This window comes from Candida albicans, chromosome R, assembly GCF_000182965.3.
Source record: "Candida albicans SC5314 chromosome R, complete sequence".
NCBI classification, from domain to species: domain Eukaryota; kingdom Fungi; phylum Ascomycota; class Pichiomycetes; order Serinales; family Debaryomycetaceae; genus Candida; species Candida albicans.
This window is the reverse complement of record NC_032096.1, coordinates 1,871,567-1,884,183: the sequence shown is the minus strand read 5'-3', so window position 1 is coordinate 1,884,183 and position 12,617 is coordinate 1,871,567. Positions and strand designations below refer to the sequence as shown.

At 37.6% G+C, this 12,617-nt stretch overlaps 7 protein-coding genes and 2 non-coding genes across 9 annotated transcripts; 5 read left to right on the top strand and 4 right to left on the bottom strand. All coding sequences in view use genetic code 12, as the record gives it.

Moving 5' to 3' along the window:
* Window positions 1-1,548: 1,548 nt before the first annotated feature.
* Window positions 1,549-1,619, top strand: tG(GCC)6. Its single transcript has one exon. It is a non-coding gene; the product is annotated as a tRNA-Gly (tRNA).
* Window positions 1,620-1,781: 162 nt separating this feature from the next.
* On the bottom strand, window positions 1,782-2,462 carry CAALFM_CR08740WA (uncharacterized protein; the record flags this gene model as incomplete). The annotated part of the gene is made up of 1 exon (XM_711194.1): window positions 1,782-2,462. The coding sequence occupies one exon, from the start codon at window positions 2,460-2,462 to the stop codon at window positions 1,782-1,784; it is 681 nt and encodes a 226-aa protein (XP_716287.1).
* Window positions 2,463-3,189: 727 nt separating this feature from the next.
* tE(UUC)7 lies at window positions 3,190-3,283 on the bottom strand. Its single transcript has 2 exons — window positions 3,247-3,283; window positions 3,190-3,224 (listed from the first exon to the last, which is right to left on the bottom strand). It is a non-coding gene; the product is annotated as a tRNA-Glu (tRNA).
* Window positions 3,274-5,133, bottom strand: CAALFM_CR08720WA (uncharacterized protein; the record flags this gene model as incomplete). Its single annotated transcript, XM_711193.1, has 1 exon — window positions 3,274-5,133. The coding sequence occupies one exon, from the start codon at window positions 5,131-5,133 to the stop codon at window positions 3,274-3,276; it is 1,860 nt and encodes a 619-aa protein (XP_716286.1).
* Window positions 5,134-5,328: 195 nt separating this feature from the next.
* Window positions 5,329-7,482, bottom strand: CAALFM_CR08710WA (uncharacterized protein; the record flags this gene model as incomplete). The annotated part of the gene is made up of 1 exon (XM_711192.1): window positions 5,329-7,482. One exon carries the CDS (start codon window positions 7,480-7,482, stop codon window positions 5,329-5,331), a length of 2,154 nt encoding a protein of 717 aa, XP_716285.1.
* Window positions 7,483-7,715: 233 nt separating this feature from the next.
* On the top strand, window positions 7,716-8,255 carry ARF1 (Arf1p; the record flags this gene model as incomplete). Its single annotated transcript, XM_711191.1, has 1 exon — window positions 7,716-8,255. One exon carries the CDS (start codon window positions 7,716-7,718, stop codon window positions 8,253-8,255), a length of 540 nt encoding a protein of 179 aa, XP_716284.1.
* Window positions 8,256-8,490: 235 nt separating this feature from the next.
* Window positions 8,491-9,408, top strand: ECI1 (dodecenoyl-CoA isomerase; the record flags this gene model as incomplete). Its single annotated transcript, XM_711189.1, has 1 exon — window positions 8,491-9,408. One exon carries the CDS (start codon window positions 8,491-8,493, stop codon window positions 9,406-9,408), a length of 918 nt encoding a protein of 305 aa, XP_716282.1.
* A 102-nt stretch (window positions 9,409-9,510) lies between these two features.
* Window positions 9,511-11,658, top strand: CAALFM_CR08680CA (uncharacterized protein; the record flags this gene model as incomplete). Its single annotated transcript, XM_711188.1, has 1 exon — window positions 9,511-11,658. One exon carries the CDS (start codon window positions 9,511-9,513, stop codon window positions 11,656-11,658), a length of 2,148 nt encoding a protein of 715 aa, XP_716281.1.
* A 139-nt stretch (window positions 11,659-11,797) lies between these two features.
* Window positions 11,798-12,601, top strand: CAALFM_CR08670CA (uncharacterized protein; the record flags this gene model as incomplete). Its single annotated transcript, XM_711187.2, has 1 exon — window positions 11,798-12,601. The coding sequence occupies one exon, from the start codon at window positions 11,798-11,800 to the stop codon at window positions 12,599-12,601; it is 804 nt and encodes a 267-aa protein (XP_716280.1).
* Window positions 12,602-12,617: the final 16 nt, after the last annotated feature.

The window sequence follows — 12,617 nt, the reverse complement described above, 5'->3', positions numbered from 1 at the left end:
GAATTGCCATACAAAAAAATGTTAGTGTTTTTCCCATACAAAAATTACTATGTAGTGCACTCATACAAAAAATTACTATGTAGTGCACTCATACAAAGGGTTTACTAGTATTTTTTACCATACAAAAAATTACTAGTATTTTTCCCATACAAAAAAATTACTATACAAAAAATTGCTATACAAAAAAATCACCTTACAAAATTATTACTATACAAAATTACTTTATATTTCGTTCACTGTACTGATAAAGGAGTATATTCTATGGCTGCTGGAGAAGAACTACGTATAATATAAAAGAGCGAAGGGAACTAAAGGTCTATATAACGAGCAGGATGGGTAACTCGGTGGGGTATTAGCACGCACACGACCTGCCGACATTATCGCTGGCTTTACAGTTCCATACTTTTACTCTTCATACGACTATCTGCTTTTTCCCCAAATACACATGCCTAAAGGACTTATGCCCTGTCAGGCTTATGACAAATATAAGTTGAATTGTTAGTAGCAATACTGAACACTCACTAGCAAACTCTGCTCTTGTGCCACACAGTCAGATCAAAAAACAAGGAATCTTGCCCAGACAGACTGAACGTGACAGTTAAATAATATAGTAATTTAATTCTAAGCTATATTACTTACAACACAATGGTTTAAGTACACAAAGTGGACAAAAAGAAATTGACACAAGTAAGAACAAAAATAATGTCTACACATTTGATGTATTTCCGGAATACATGAGAATATAAATAGTGGACAGAAGAAGATTATATTTTATATCATGTACTTGTAAAATGGACTCAATTAATAAAAGAAAAGTAGAGTTAACTTACGAAGATTCTACAAAAGAGATGAGGGACTCAAAATTGACAAATCAACTGTTGGTTGAAAGATTCAATTGATGAGAAATGGAGTATAATGAAAAGATATAGAAAATGATAATCGAAGTGAGGTTATCTTAATTACATTGGTTAGTTCACTTTAGCTTATTTGCTAGACTGTGTGACAATGTAAAGCACATATGCATAATACTGGTCGAGAATTGAAAGATTGTTATTTTTTTCTAACAAAAAAAGAAACGCCATACAAAATATTTACTCCAAATCTTTTACTATCAATTTTTTTTCAAATGAATTATTTTATTCTCACTATATAGTGTCATTTATTACAATACATCTCAAGCAAGTGTTGAAGTTTTTGTTAAATAAAAAGTGTAAGGAAACTGAAGTTTTGGCTAGAAAGCTAGGCATGTCAGATAAGAAGGTGAGCATCTACTATTTTGATTGTGGATTTCTCCAAGGCGTTGAAATACCATTGAGGGTTCTAATAGCAACCAAACTTTTGAAAATAAGTATTATTTGAAAGAAATAGACTACAAATCAATTGACAAAGAGAATTCATGCATGTGAATAAGATAATTGAGTTTTCACTAGCGAAGAAGCTAGAACTAACTAGTAACATATTTTCAAAGCATTAAAAGAATTGCGGGGAGATGATATTCACTCTAACTACACAATCACTTAAAACGGGACATTACAAAATCAACAATTCGCAAGAATGGTTTAGTGGTAAAATCCAACGTTGCCATCGTTGGGCCCCGGGTTCGATTCCCGGTTCTTGCATTCTTTTTTTCACAATCTCTTTTTGAGTAAGAAATCATATCAACAAGTTTAACTTATCCTATTCCCTTCACATGGTTGTTACTGACTTGTACCATTAAAAACAATTTTAATGACAAAATATTTAAGTTACATAATACATAAATTACGGCTATATCCATTTATCTAATTTTTTTTTCTGCGTTTTGGATCATGATCAAGGTCTTGTTTACCTGTTGAGATATACTCTAATTGTTGACTAAAACTTCTCATGTAAAGTGCAAGTTCGCTAACTTTCTCAGGTGAATTTTCAAGTATTTCCTTGTATCTTTTTGAAATGTTTTCCAAATAACCTTCAATTTCTGTACTTAACTCTTCAAAAGTTTTTTGGGGTATATTTTGATCAGACTGCCCTGTAGACGTTCCTTCATTATTAGAACTCGTCAGATTAACAACATCAATAATATCCAGAGGATCATCATAGCTAGAAGCAAGCTCGTTATCAAAATGAAAATCTCTTTCTTGATTCTCCAATTCAATATCCGAAAAAGAACCATCATCTTCATCCGAAAAATAATCCTGGGAGTCTTCCACAGGAAAATCCATTTGCTTCTCCATGTTATCTCCAAATACCAAGAACCTCATTTTATGGTACATATAAAGATGTTTGCACCATGAAGACTCCCCTTTTTCTGTATTGCATGTATATGTACCTTTACCATGATCAATTGTAACAGTATATGTCACGTCATCATCTTTTACCAAACCTAGCTTGCCCTGAAGTTCAACGAGCTTCTCTATAGCCTCGTTGGATAAACTATAGGCGGCATCAAAATACTCACGTTCTGCTTTGCTTAAATGAAGCATCTTTCCTCGAACATGTTGTGATAAATGTAATGCAAGCACAAAGATATAGCCACGGTTAGAGAAATATGAACTAGAGGGTTAAAACGGAATAAGATAAATTACTAATATAATATTAATATAATACCAACACAATATTATATAATATTATTAGCCAAGAAAATAGACTGTGTAGAAAAGATACTTACTAATATCCTCAGGTACTTCACCTTAAAGACCCAGGATAGCTCATCGCTGAAGAGTGTGTTAGAAAGAGGAAGGGAACTATAAATACTATAGAATTCCCTTTAGAGACTAACCACAAATAACTAATAACTAACTAACAAATATATTCAGTATAGAGTATCACCATAATATTCTTTACTATACATATACATCAATTTACTGTTATCCTCTAATCAACTCAACTATGTCTACAGACACTGCTGCTGCTGCTACTCCCTCCATGGATGGTGATGGCCATTTACACTTTCTACTAGCATTCCGGACAAGTTCAACCTTATTTGAAAATCATATGAAAGTTTGCTGTAGTGGATGAAAAAACAACATCGCCACTTTGTTTGTTTACATTTTGTCCAACGTAAGAATTTTATTCGCCAAAAAAAAAGAAAATTTCTCTAACCACTATCCAAGCTGGTTTCAAAGAGACAAATCAAAGCATAAAGTCTTCAATTAAACAACTATACAACTTGTTAGCTATCAAAACAAAAAAAAATTGGCAAAAAATAAACTCCAATGCGGGGAATCGAACCCCGGTTTGCTCGGCGCTCTGTTCCTAAGAAAGAAATGAAAGCGAACCGTGATAGCCACTACACTACATCGGAATTTTACAAAAGATTAAGGCCCCTGCTGGTACCAGTGGTGCAACAACATAATTTGCTGGGTCTTGTAAATGGAAATGTTTTTTGGTCCATGGTAGATCACTTTCCAATCTTCTACTTATAGCAGCATCATGGGGCAAAACTATTGAGTTATGTGTGCTTATATGACACAACCCTTCATTTAAACTGAACAACGGATGAGTAACTAATGAAAACTTTTCTCTTTCCAATTTCTTTCGTGATTTCAAAGACGACTTCCAAAACAGAAGCTTCACTTCTGGTCTGTGGCTCGAGCAATAACGGCAATAGCAGATTGAATAGTCTTCATTATACCTTTTCTTATATTCCTTGGAAGCAAACAGAAAACCATCATCTAATTCTCCTGCCTCGACTTTATCGTCATGGTCGATGACGGCATGGCACGATGAAGACAAACAGTCTTTGAAATATCCATACATCCATAGCTGATGGGTATGCCACATCAAGTCAATATCCAATGTGGGAACTACCATATGTGTTAGATTATTATCAGTCATCATCAGGAAAAACCGTCTATATCTGATCAACGACTCAGATACGCTCTGTAGCACAATAGGTGAGTGCAACCAATCCATGCTGTTCATTTTCATGGTAAATATTTCCTGTCGCAATACACAGCCAACTAGATCCTCACCAATCACCATACCACGGGGCACTGTATAACAGATAAGATTCGACTGTGCATAATCACCCAACCCTCCATCGACATCTTTTGTGATCGCATAAACAGGTTTGGAAGAGCTCCAACGTTTCATAACAGCCTGTTTAACCTTGTTACTAGCTACGCCAGGATCTCTTGATTGTTTTGGATTGCAAAGGACTGGTGAAAAGTATTTATAAGTATTTGGGAGGGGCCTTGAGTTGTGAAGATCGTGGTACAATTGAAGTTTGCGTAGTTCGTCATGAGTTAGCTCTTCAATATCTTCACAATAGCAATTATGCAAAACAATGTTTCTATTCTTGCTTTGAGGTTTTGCTTTGAATTGGCAATCGGCAAACCCAGTTTCCCGATCTGTTGTCATTGGAATAGGCTTTGATAATGACACCTCACACTGTGGACAATAGACAACAACCAACTCTTCGTGCATAGAAAAAGTCCCCACATCATACTTTAAATCGTTTGCTTTGTCTGTGAATGTTTTCAATAAATTAGTATAATTGGTCTTGTACTCATCCGATACGTTATACTCAAAAGATTCATTGTCAATACACGATTCAAGTCTATCCAACGGAAATGGGTACTTTGCAAATACAATAAACTCCTCTCTTGTAAACACGTCATAGAACGTCTTTGGATTTAATAAAAAGGCATGCCATACCATAACCACATCTAGCGGAGGCAAAAACAGATCCATTGTTTCATTGAAGCTTGCATCTTTTTGTAGTTCATAGAATGGAAGTTCTCTGGACGAAGATCCATCACTATAACAGTCCCTCAAGGCAGATACAAAAATAATAAACCGCCTCACGGCACATGTAATAAACACCTTCCACTTTTTAATTTGGTACTTTTCAGGATCATTTCCACACCCTAATACATTTTCCTTCAATACACCAAACGCTTTCAACAACTTTAAATGAGCAACAGCTTCGGGAATAGTTGGCATACACGTTGGTCTCCGCAAAACTAGTTTGTCTATTTTGGGAAAATCAGTGTCAATTCTATACTTGTAGCTTTGATAATCAGTTTGCTTTGCTTCTTTTAGGGTTGTGATAAAATCAAAGTAAGGCTGGCAGTCGTCATTGTCAGATTCTTTTGCGACAGCTTCATAAACAGGCAAATAAGGATAAGTGTCTTCTATAACTTGAGTCATTTTCAGTTTGATGGTGATTCAACCCATCCAGAGTAAAAAACCACAACCATGGCCGTCTTTATATAATACAGACAAGAAGAAACTACGAACTTCTGGACAAAAAAAAAAAAAACAAATCATCAAATGTGTTACGAGCTTACATAAGCATTTTTTTTTTAACACGACATTTTAAATGATCTTTGCGCACATCTATTACTATACATCACTATCTTTATATTTTTTAAAGTTATCCCATCCAACCGAATTGGCATTTGGCAATTTGATAATCTCGATTCGTGTAAGATACTCTGGATTTGGACGTTCAGGGTATGTAGTTACATAGTGTATGGGCTTTTTGATAGGCGGAAGCTCCTCCTTGCTTTCTTGGACAATCCCTCGCAACTCTAATGGCAAGTTTCGAATAATCTCTGGATACACTGTTGGTAAGCTAAACTTGTTGTTAAGATCCAACTGTGGTGTCTCAATTGGTTGTGGAGGTGGTGCTGGGTTTATGAGGTCCTTTCTTTTCGCTTCAAACTTTGTCTTGAGTGCGTTGGCGCTTGATTCAAAGTCTTGTTGAATTTGGGCGAGCTCAGATTCATCGTCATTTTCGCTATCAGCTTCAAAACTATCACTCAAAGATGCCTCTAGCTGACGACGACGCAATTTCTCTTCCAAATCCTTCTTTCTCTGACCAAACTCGCTTTGCAATTGCTCAAACTCGTTCCGTTCATCTTCAAATACTAAACGCAATCTTTCTTGGCGAAGCTTCTCTTCTTCCGCCCACTGTTGGTGTCTAGCAGCATCCAATTTTCTCTCCTCAAGCTCATTTGCCTCCATTTGCAAAGCCTTCAATTGTTCGAAATCAATCAATTTAAACTTGTAGTAGTTATTCCATGTCTCTTGGGCAACACCACGATACGTATTCAAAAGAACATTAAACTGTAAGCTATTGTGTAAAATTTCAAGATTGGAATAGTCCTCGGTATACTTGCGTTGCTCAGAAAGCAAGTACTCAACAAAGTTCTTGTCAAACTTTTCGTGGACTAACCCCTTTAAACTCTTGTTGTACCTGTTATTGTTCGACACCTTTCTCTTGTGGCGCGGCTTTTTATTACTGGAAAGATGTATCTTGTTGATTTTGTTCATCAATGCACCATCCTTGTAATTCCCCGACCCTGGACCACGGTAGGTTTTGGTGTAGAAATACTTTGTGTGATGGTAATTATCGGTATCGCTGTTGAACACCAACTTCTGAATACTTTTTGACTTTATCTTGACATTATCATTAAACAAATACGAAGAGTTCGAAGTTGCATTAAGATTCTTTGTGTTGAACGACAGCGGGAGACTTTGGTGGTTTGATGTCACATAATAATTAGGGACTTTGCAAAGATGGTGGATACTAAAGTCAGGTATAAACCCTTGTCCCGGAATCACTGACTCGCTTAAATCTATGGAGTTCGGATCAATCTGCAAGTTATGTTTCTTTGACTTTCCAATGGGTTTACGGAAACTCTTTTTCGGCTTGGATTCTGTCTTTTCGTTAATGTGCATATCATTGTAGTTGTTGGCATTCAACACCAATTCTCGTTCTGCATAAGATAACTTGCTGTTGGGAAGAAATCGGTAACCTGAAACTCCAAAATTCTTGTAATAGTTTAGCTTCGACATTGAGTTGATACTATTGAAAAGTGAATGGGTTAATGGTGTCGAAGGGTCAAGTCCGTATTGATGAAACACTTGTCCAATAGTAACCCTATCGTCATTTATATACTTTGGATGGTCCTTGTGCATGTGCTTGTATCCTTTAGACAATTCCCCACTATTATCATTATCTTCATCCATGTCTTCATCCACTTCGTCCTCCTCATCATCATCTAGATTATCGTCATCTTCTTCAGCAGCAACCACACTTGCTGGTTTCTCTTGTGTTGGGGCTTTCGACACCTTTGGCTGTTCTGGTTCACGCAGAACATAAAAAACCTTCTTATTTTCTATTCTTGAATAGACCAAGGGTAACGAAATATAAAAAAGATCAATCTTTGTATCTGCTTCTTCAATCAAATCCAACTCAAACAACTCTTTATTCAAATCCTTATCGGTCTTTAAGATTTGCGACTTTTCAATGTTAGCACATTTGACCAACTTGACAATCAATTGATACGATGAAGGGTAGCCCCAGTACTTGGCAAGGTCTCTTATCAATACAAAGTCTTGGTTGTCAACGCTAAACACAGGAACTGCCAATGCCGCTTTCTCTATAGCACCATCGCTACTGCCTTGTTGACTAAACTCCAACTCAATTCCAAATGCCGGTGCACGTTTTTTCGTAGATGGGGATTTCGGAAATGTAACTGTAATAGACATGATTGGATTACCTAACAGGCTTGTTGTTGTTTACACTTGCTTGACTTAAAGAAAAAAAAAAACAGCCTATCAACTTCTCGGTTTGTTCAACAAAAAAAAAGTTGTCGTACTTCTGGTCGTGTACCATTCCAAACTGTTCACACTTTTTTTTAGGTCATGGCACATAATCTTTCGGTTCACACAAAATCAACTGATTTTTTGTCTAACAGCTCTAATCAAGTATAGTTATCTACATGGGATTAACAATTTCAAAATTATTTGCCAGTCTCTTGGGGAGACGTGAAATGAGAATATTGATGGTTGGTTTGGATGCTGCTGGTAAAACCACCATCTTGTACAAGCTCAAGCTAGGAGAAATCGTCACCACAATCCCTACAATTGGGTTTAATGTTGAAACCGTCGAATACAAGAATATATCATTTACAGTGTGGGATGTTGGCGGACAAGATAAAATCCGACCACTATGGCGCTACTACTTTCAAAACACACAAGGAATCATTTTTGTTGTTGATTCAAATGACCGGGACAGAATCAACGAGGCCAGAGAAGAATTACAGCTGATGTTGAATGAGGATGAGTTGAAAGACGCAGTGTTGCTTGTTTTGGCAAACAAACAGGATTTGCCAAATGCCATGAATGCCGCGGAAATCACTGAAAAGATGGGGTTGCATTCTATCAGGAATAGGCCATGGTTCATCCAGGCCACTTGTGCCACTACTGGAGATGGTCTATATGAGGGGTTGGAATGGTTATCTAACCAAGTAGGAAAATGAGAAATCTCCGTGCCCCCTCGAGTATTATCTCCGGTATTTTGGGTTATGTAAAGTAAGTATAATATAAAATGTGGTTGATTCCTTAATTTGATTGTGATATATTTTGTGGAGCGTTTGTGGATATTTTTCATATGCCAAAAAAAATTATCCGCAACAATGACTTGCCGCGGTGAAACTACCACTAATTAAGAAATAAACCCCACAGAAGAATTTCAACATAACGTCCCCTCAGACAATGAAAAAAAAAATATATATAAACTCCATGTCTTATCTCTATTTTTCTTTATCAAATTCACCTAAAGTATCAAAACTATTATACACAATGTCCGACGAAGAAGCCGATGTCTTGTACGAAGTCAGAGATAGAACTGCTATCATCACCTTCAATATTCCTTCCAAATTAAATGCCTTAAATGGTGAACAATATTTAAAGTTGGGTAAATTCATGGAAAGGGCCAACGAAGAAGAAGGCACAGTCATGACTTTGATTCAATCTACAGGTAGATTTTTCTCTGCTGGTGCCAACTTTGCCGACAACGGATTGATGGATGTTGACCCCCAATTGTTATTTACTCACGAATATTGGTTGGGAAAATTTGTTGCTAGAAACGTTTGGTTGACCAACTTGTTCAATGACCACAAGAAGATTTTGGTTGCTGCAGTCAACGGTCCTTCCATTGGGTTGAGTACTGGGTTGTTGATGTTGGTCGATTTGGTTTACGTCCACGATTTGAGCAAATTCTATTTATTGGCACCATTTGCCAACTTGGGTTTGGTTGCTGAAGGTGCTGCCTCTGCCACCTTGTTTGCCAGGTTAGGATGGTCCAAAGCTTCAGAAGCTTTATTGTTGGCCAAGCCAATTAGTGGTGCTGACTGCTACAATGTTGGGTTGATCAACAAACACTACGACGGTAAGTTCAAGTCCACAGAAGAATTCAACCAACAGGTGTACAAGGAAGTGACCGATGCATTTGAAAACTTGCACGAAGATTCAATTCTTCAAAACAAGCAATTGTTAAAGTTGAACAGAGATCAATACATAAACCACGCCAACTCACAAGAAGTCATGAGAGGTTTGGGTAAATGGTTAGAAGGTGTTCCACAAACAAGATTTGTTCAATTGGCAAACAAAGATGTTAAACACAAGATTTAGAGGTGTGTAGTTTTAATAGAAAAATAAATCGATAAAGTAGCGAGTAATGCTTTTTTTTTTGTTCTTTTTTTTTTTACTTTTTGTTTGTCTTTTCTTTCCTCAATGAGTTTGAATCTACCAAATCCCAGTCTAATAGGTATACTACTAGTCATATCAACCCATAGTGGACCGCAATTAATATATAAATATCCATTTGATTTATCCAATGACCCATCTAGAGACGAATCGAAGTATGCATTGGATGACAATGAAGACGATGAATTATATGACCACGAGGAGAGTGAGGATGAAAACGAAGTAAATGAAAACGAAATGTATGGGGTTAACTCACGAAACTGGGACTCGAAACATATCGATTACTACATGGGCACCAAGTCAGACCTTCTAAAGTTTTTAGATGAACAAGACTCCCGGAGAAGGAAAATCACAACCACATCACCATCAGAAGAGAAACATACAAAGGAAAAACATGGCCTAACAAAGACAATATCAAAGTCAAGCACCATGGCTAGTCTGTCAACGACATCACCGCCAGAAAGCTCAATACAGGGAGAAATATTTGGAACAGATGCAGCCTACATATGTGAAATGTTGGCACCACCCAAACAAATGTGCAATACTCGTTTTGAAATGACTATTCAAGACAAGCTATTTTTGGGACTACCCGTTCACAGACTGGACAATGGACAGTGGCGTAGCATTGGCCACAACAACGAGCACGATGAAGAAGAAACACACACTGCCAAAAACAGCTTAAACATGTTTCACTTGGTATTTGTGATGAACCCACCAGTTATTGAAAGCAACTATAGAGTAGATGAAATGTTCCATTATGTAATATCAAGGTTGTCGCTTGTGTTGCGTTATGAACAGCAAAAGCATGATTATGTGTCCCAACAGGTGAAGAACATTTTGGCGCTACGAGAACTGCTTGAAGGAAACGAGTCATTGTTGACCGAAAAATCGTCATTGTCCAGAGTGATACGTGATTGTTTTGAAGGGATCAGCACGTCGACCATTGCCAATCTCTCCATAAATGGGAAGTTGCGCTCATTTCAAATACCAATCAAAACTGAGTTCCATTCCCTACCTGATCCGTCTGTTCCCTTTCTCCCAGCTTCATATTTGTCGTCTACAGTGGAGCTACTTGGAGACACAAGCTTTATCAACGTAGGAGAAACATCCAGATACGGCCATGCGTTCAATTCAGTACAAGACGAGGAAAACTCGGCAGAAAAGATTATTGTTTATTTCGCTCTACTATTATTGGACGACCCAGAATCAATCATCAAAGATATGAAGACTGAGACTGACTCAACATTAGCGAAGTTCATTCGAATGATCGAGCCCACTGAATCGTTGTTGAAACTATCAGCAAGAAATAGCAAGCTCGATATCTCCCAAATCAAAGACTTTGCCTTTCACCTCATTTATTGGAGACGTGCCCGTGTGATACTACCGTTGTCATCGAGGTCTGTCTACATTGTGTCTCCAATGGCTCCCATCACTATAAAGTTGTACGACGATATCTCATTTTTTAATCGCCGATTCCCAACGTTGCCGTCTTTACCCCACTTTCTCAAGTTGTTATCTCCACAGTCCAGAAAGCCTCAACAGTTTGCAACAGTGATACCTTCTAAAGACCATCGTGATAGGTATTTGCAAGCATTAGGTTGGTTGATCAAACACGGCTACGTAACCCAGCTTCAGACTTTCATTTGGCTAAAAATTTCCCGCAAAATAAAAATTAAGGTGGAGGAAGATATCGAGAATGAGAACTTGGCAAAGAAAAAGAAAAAGCAGAAGAATGGATCTGTGACCGTAGCGACTGCAAATTCATCAAAGACCGAAGCTCCAATTATGCCAACCGATAACACTTCAAAGCAAGTTAGTGATTCCAAAGACCTGGATAAACCAGAGGACGATGAGTATGCATCTAAACCCCGCTTGGACGGTCTACATGAACATATAGACGGGACTCCTATAGTAACACTAGTTCAGGGGGATGACACAATCATCCTTGATCCTGGGAGAGCAACAACGTTGGAACGTCGATGGATAAACAAGATTATATACGAAGAGTGCAAACTATCTCCCGAACTTACAGCTGTTTTCTACAAATTGCTCAAATACATGAATGGGAAAAACTCTCTTGAATTGTTATTGCTAAAGGAGAATATCTCGCGAAGTGAGTTGCGGAAACTATTGTTATCTATTGAAGAGCATATCATTTCAGTAAGACACTGGTAAGTAGTAGTAGTGTGTAGATCAATTCGATTCCCCACTTTTTTTTTTGCCAAGGTTCGTAAGTCCGGATGTGGTACCATATAAAAGTTGACGTATTTTCCAGTCAAAATTGAAAAGACTCTCTCCATCAGCAGACCCAATCATGTCAGACCCAATCACTTATGAAGTCAAAGACAGAGCAGTATTGATTACTTTGAACAATCCAAAAAAACTCAACTCCTTAACCATACCACAATATGATATACTTTGCAAATTCTTAGAAAGAGCAAACAACGAAGAGGGCACTATCATCACTTTGATTCAATCTACAGGCAGGGTCTTCTCTGCAGGTGCCAATGCTGATTTTGTTACCTCCCAAGATACCGAACTTGACACTTGGTTGAACTTGTCAGTGGCAAAGCAAACATTTTTGGTGCAAACGTTTCTTGCCCACAAAAAGATCCTTGCAGTCGCTTTGAATGGACCTGCTATAGGATTATCAGCATCCTTTGTGGCACTTTGTGATTTGGTCTATGTCAATGACTTGTCAAAAACATTCTTTTTAACTCCCTTTGCAAATATTGGTATTCTCGCTGAAGGTGGTACATCGGCCACACTTCCAATTCGTTTAGGCTGGTCCAAAGCTGCCGAAGCATTGTTGTTGTCCAAGAGAATTTCTGGTCAAGATTTACAAAATGCTGGGCTCGTAAACAAACACTATGGAGGGAAATTTAAAACAGCTGAAGAGTTCAATTCCACCGTCTTGGGCGAGTTGCTCGACGCTACAGAAAACTTGCATGTTGACTCGATTTTGCAAAATAAGGAATTGTTGAAACAGATTTACAAGCCAGCCATTAGTATGGTTAACTCTCAAGAAGTCTCCAGAGGAGTTTATAAATGGACTTCGGGAATCCCTAAAGATAGATTCAAGAAACTTGCCAGTGGCGAGTTAAAACACAAGTTGTAGTATTAATATATATGCA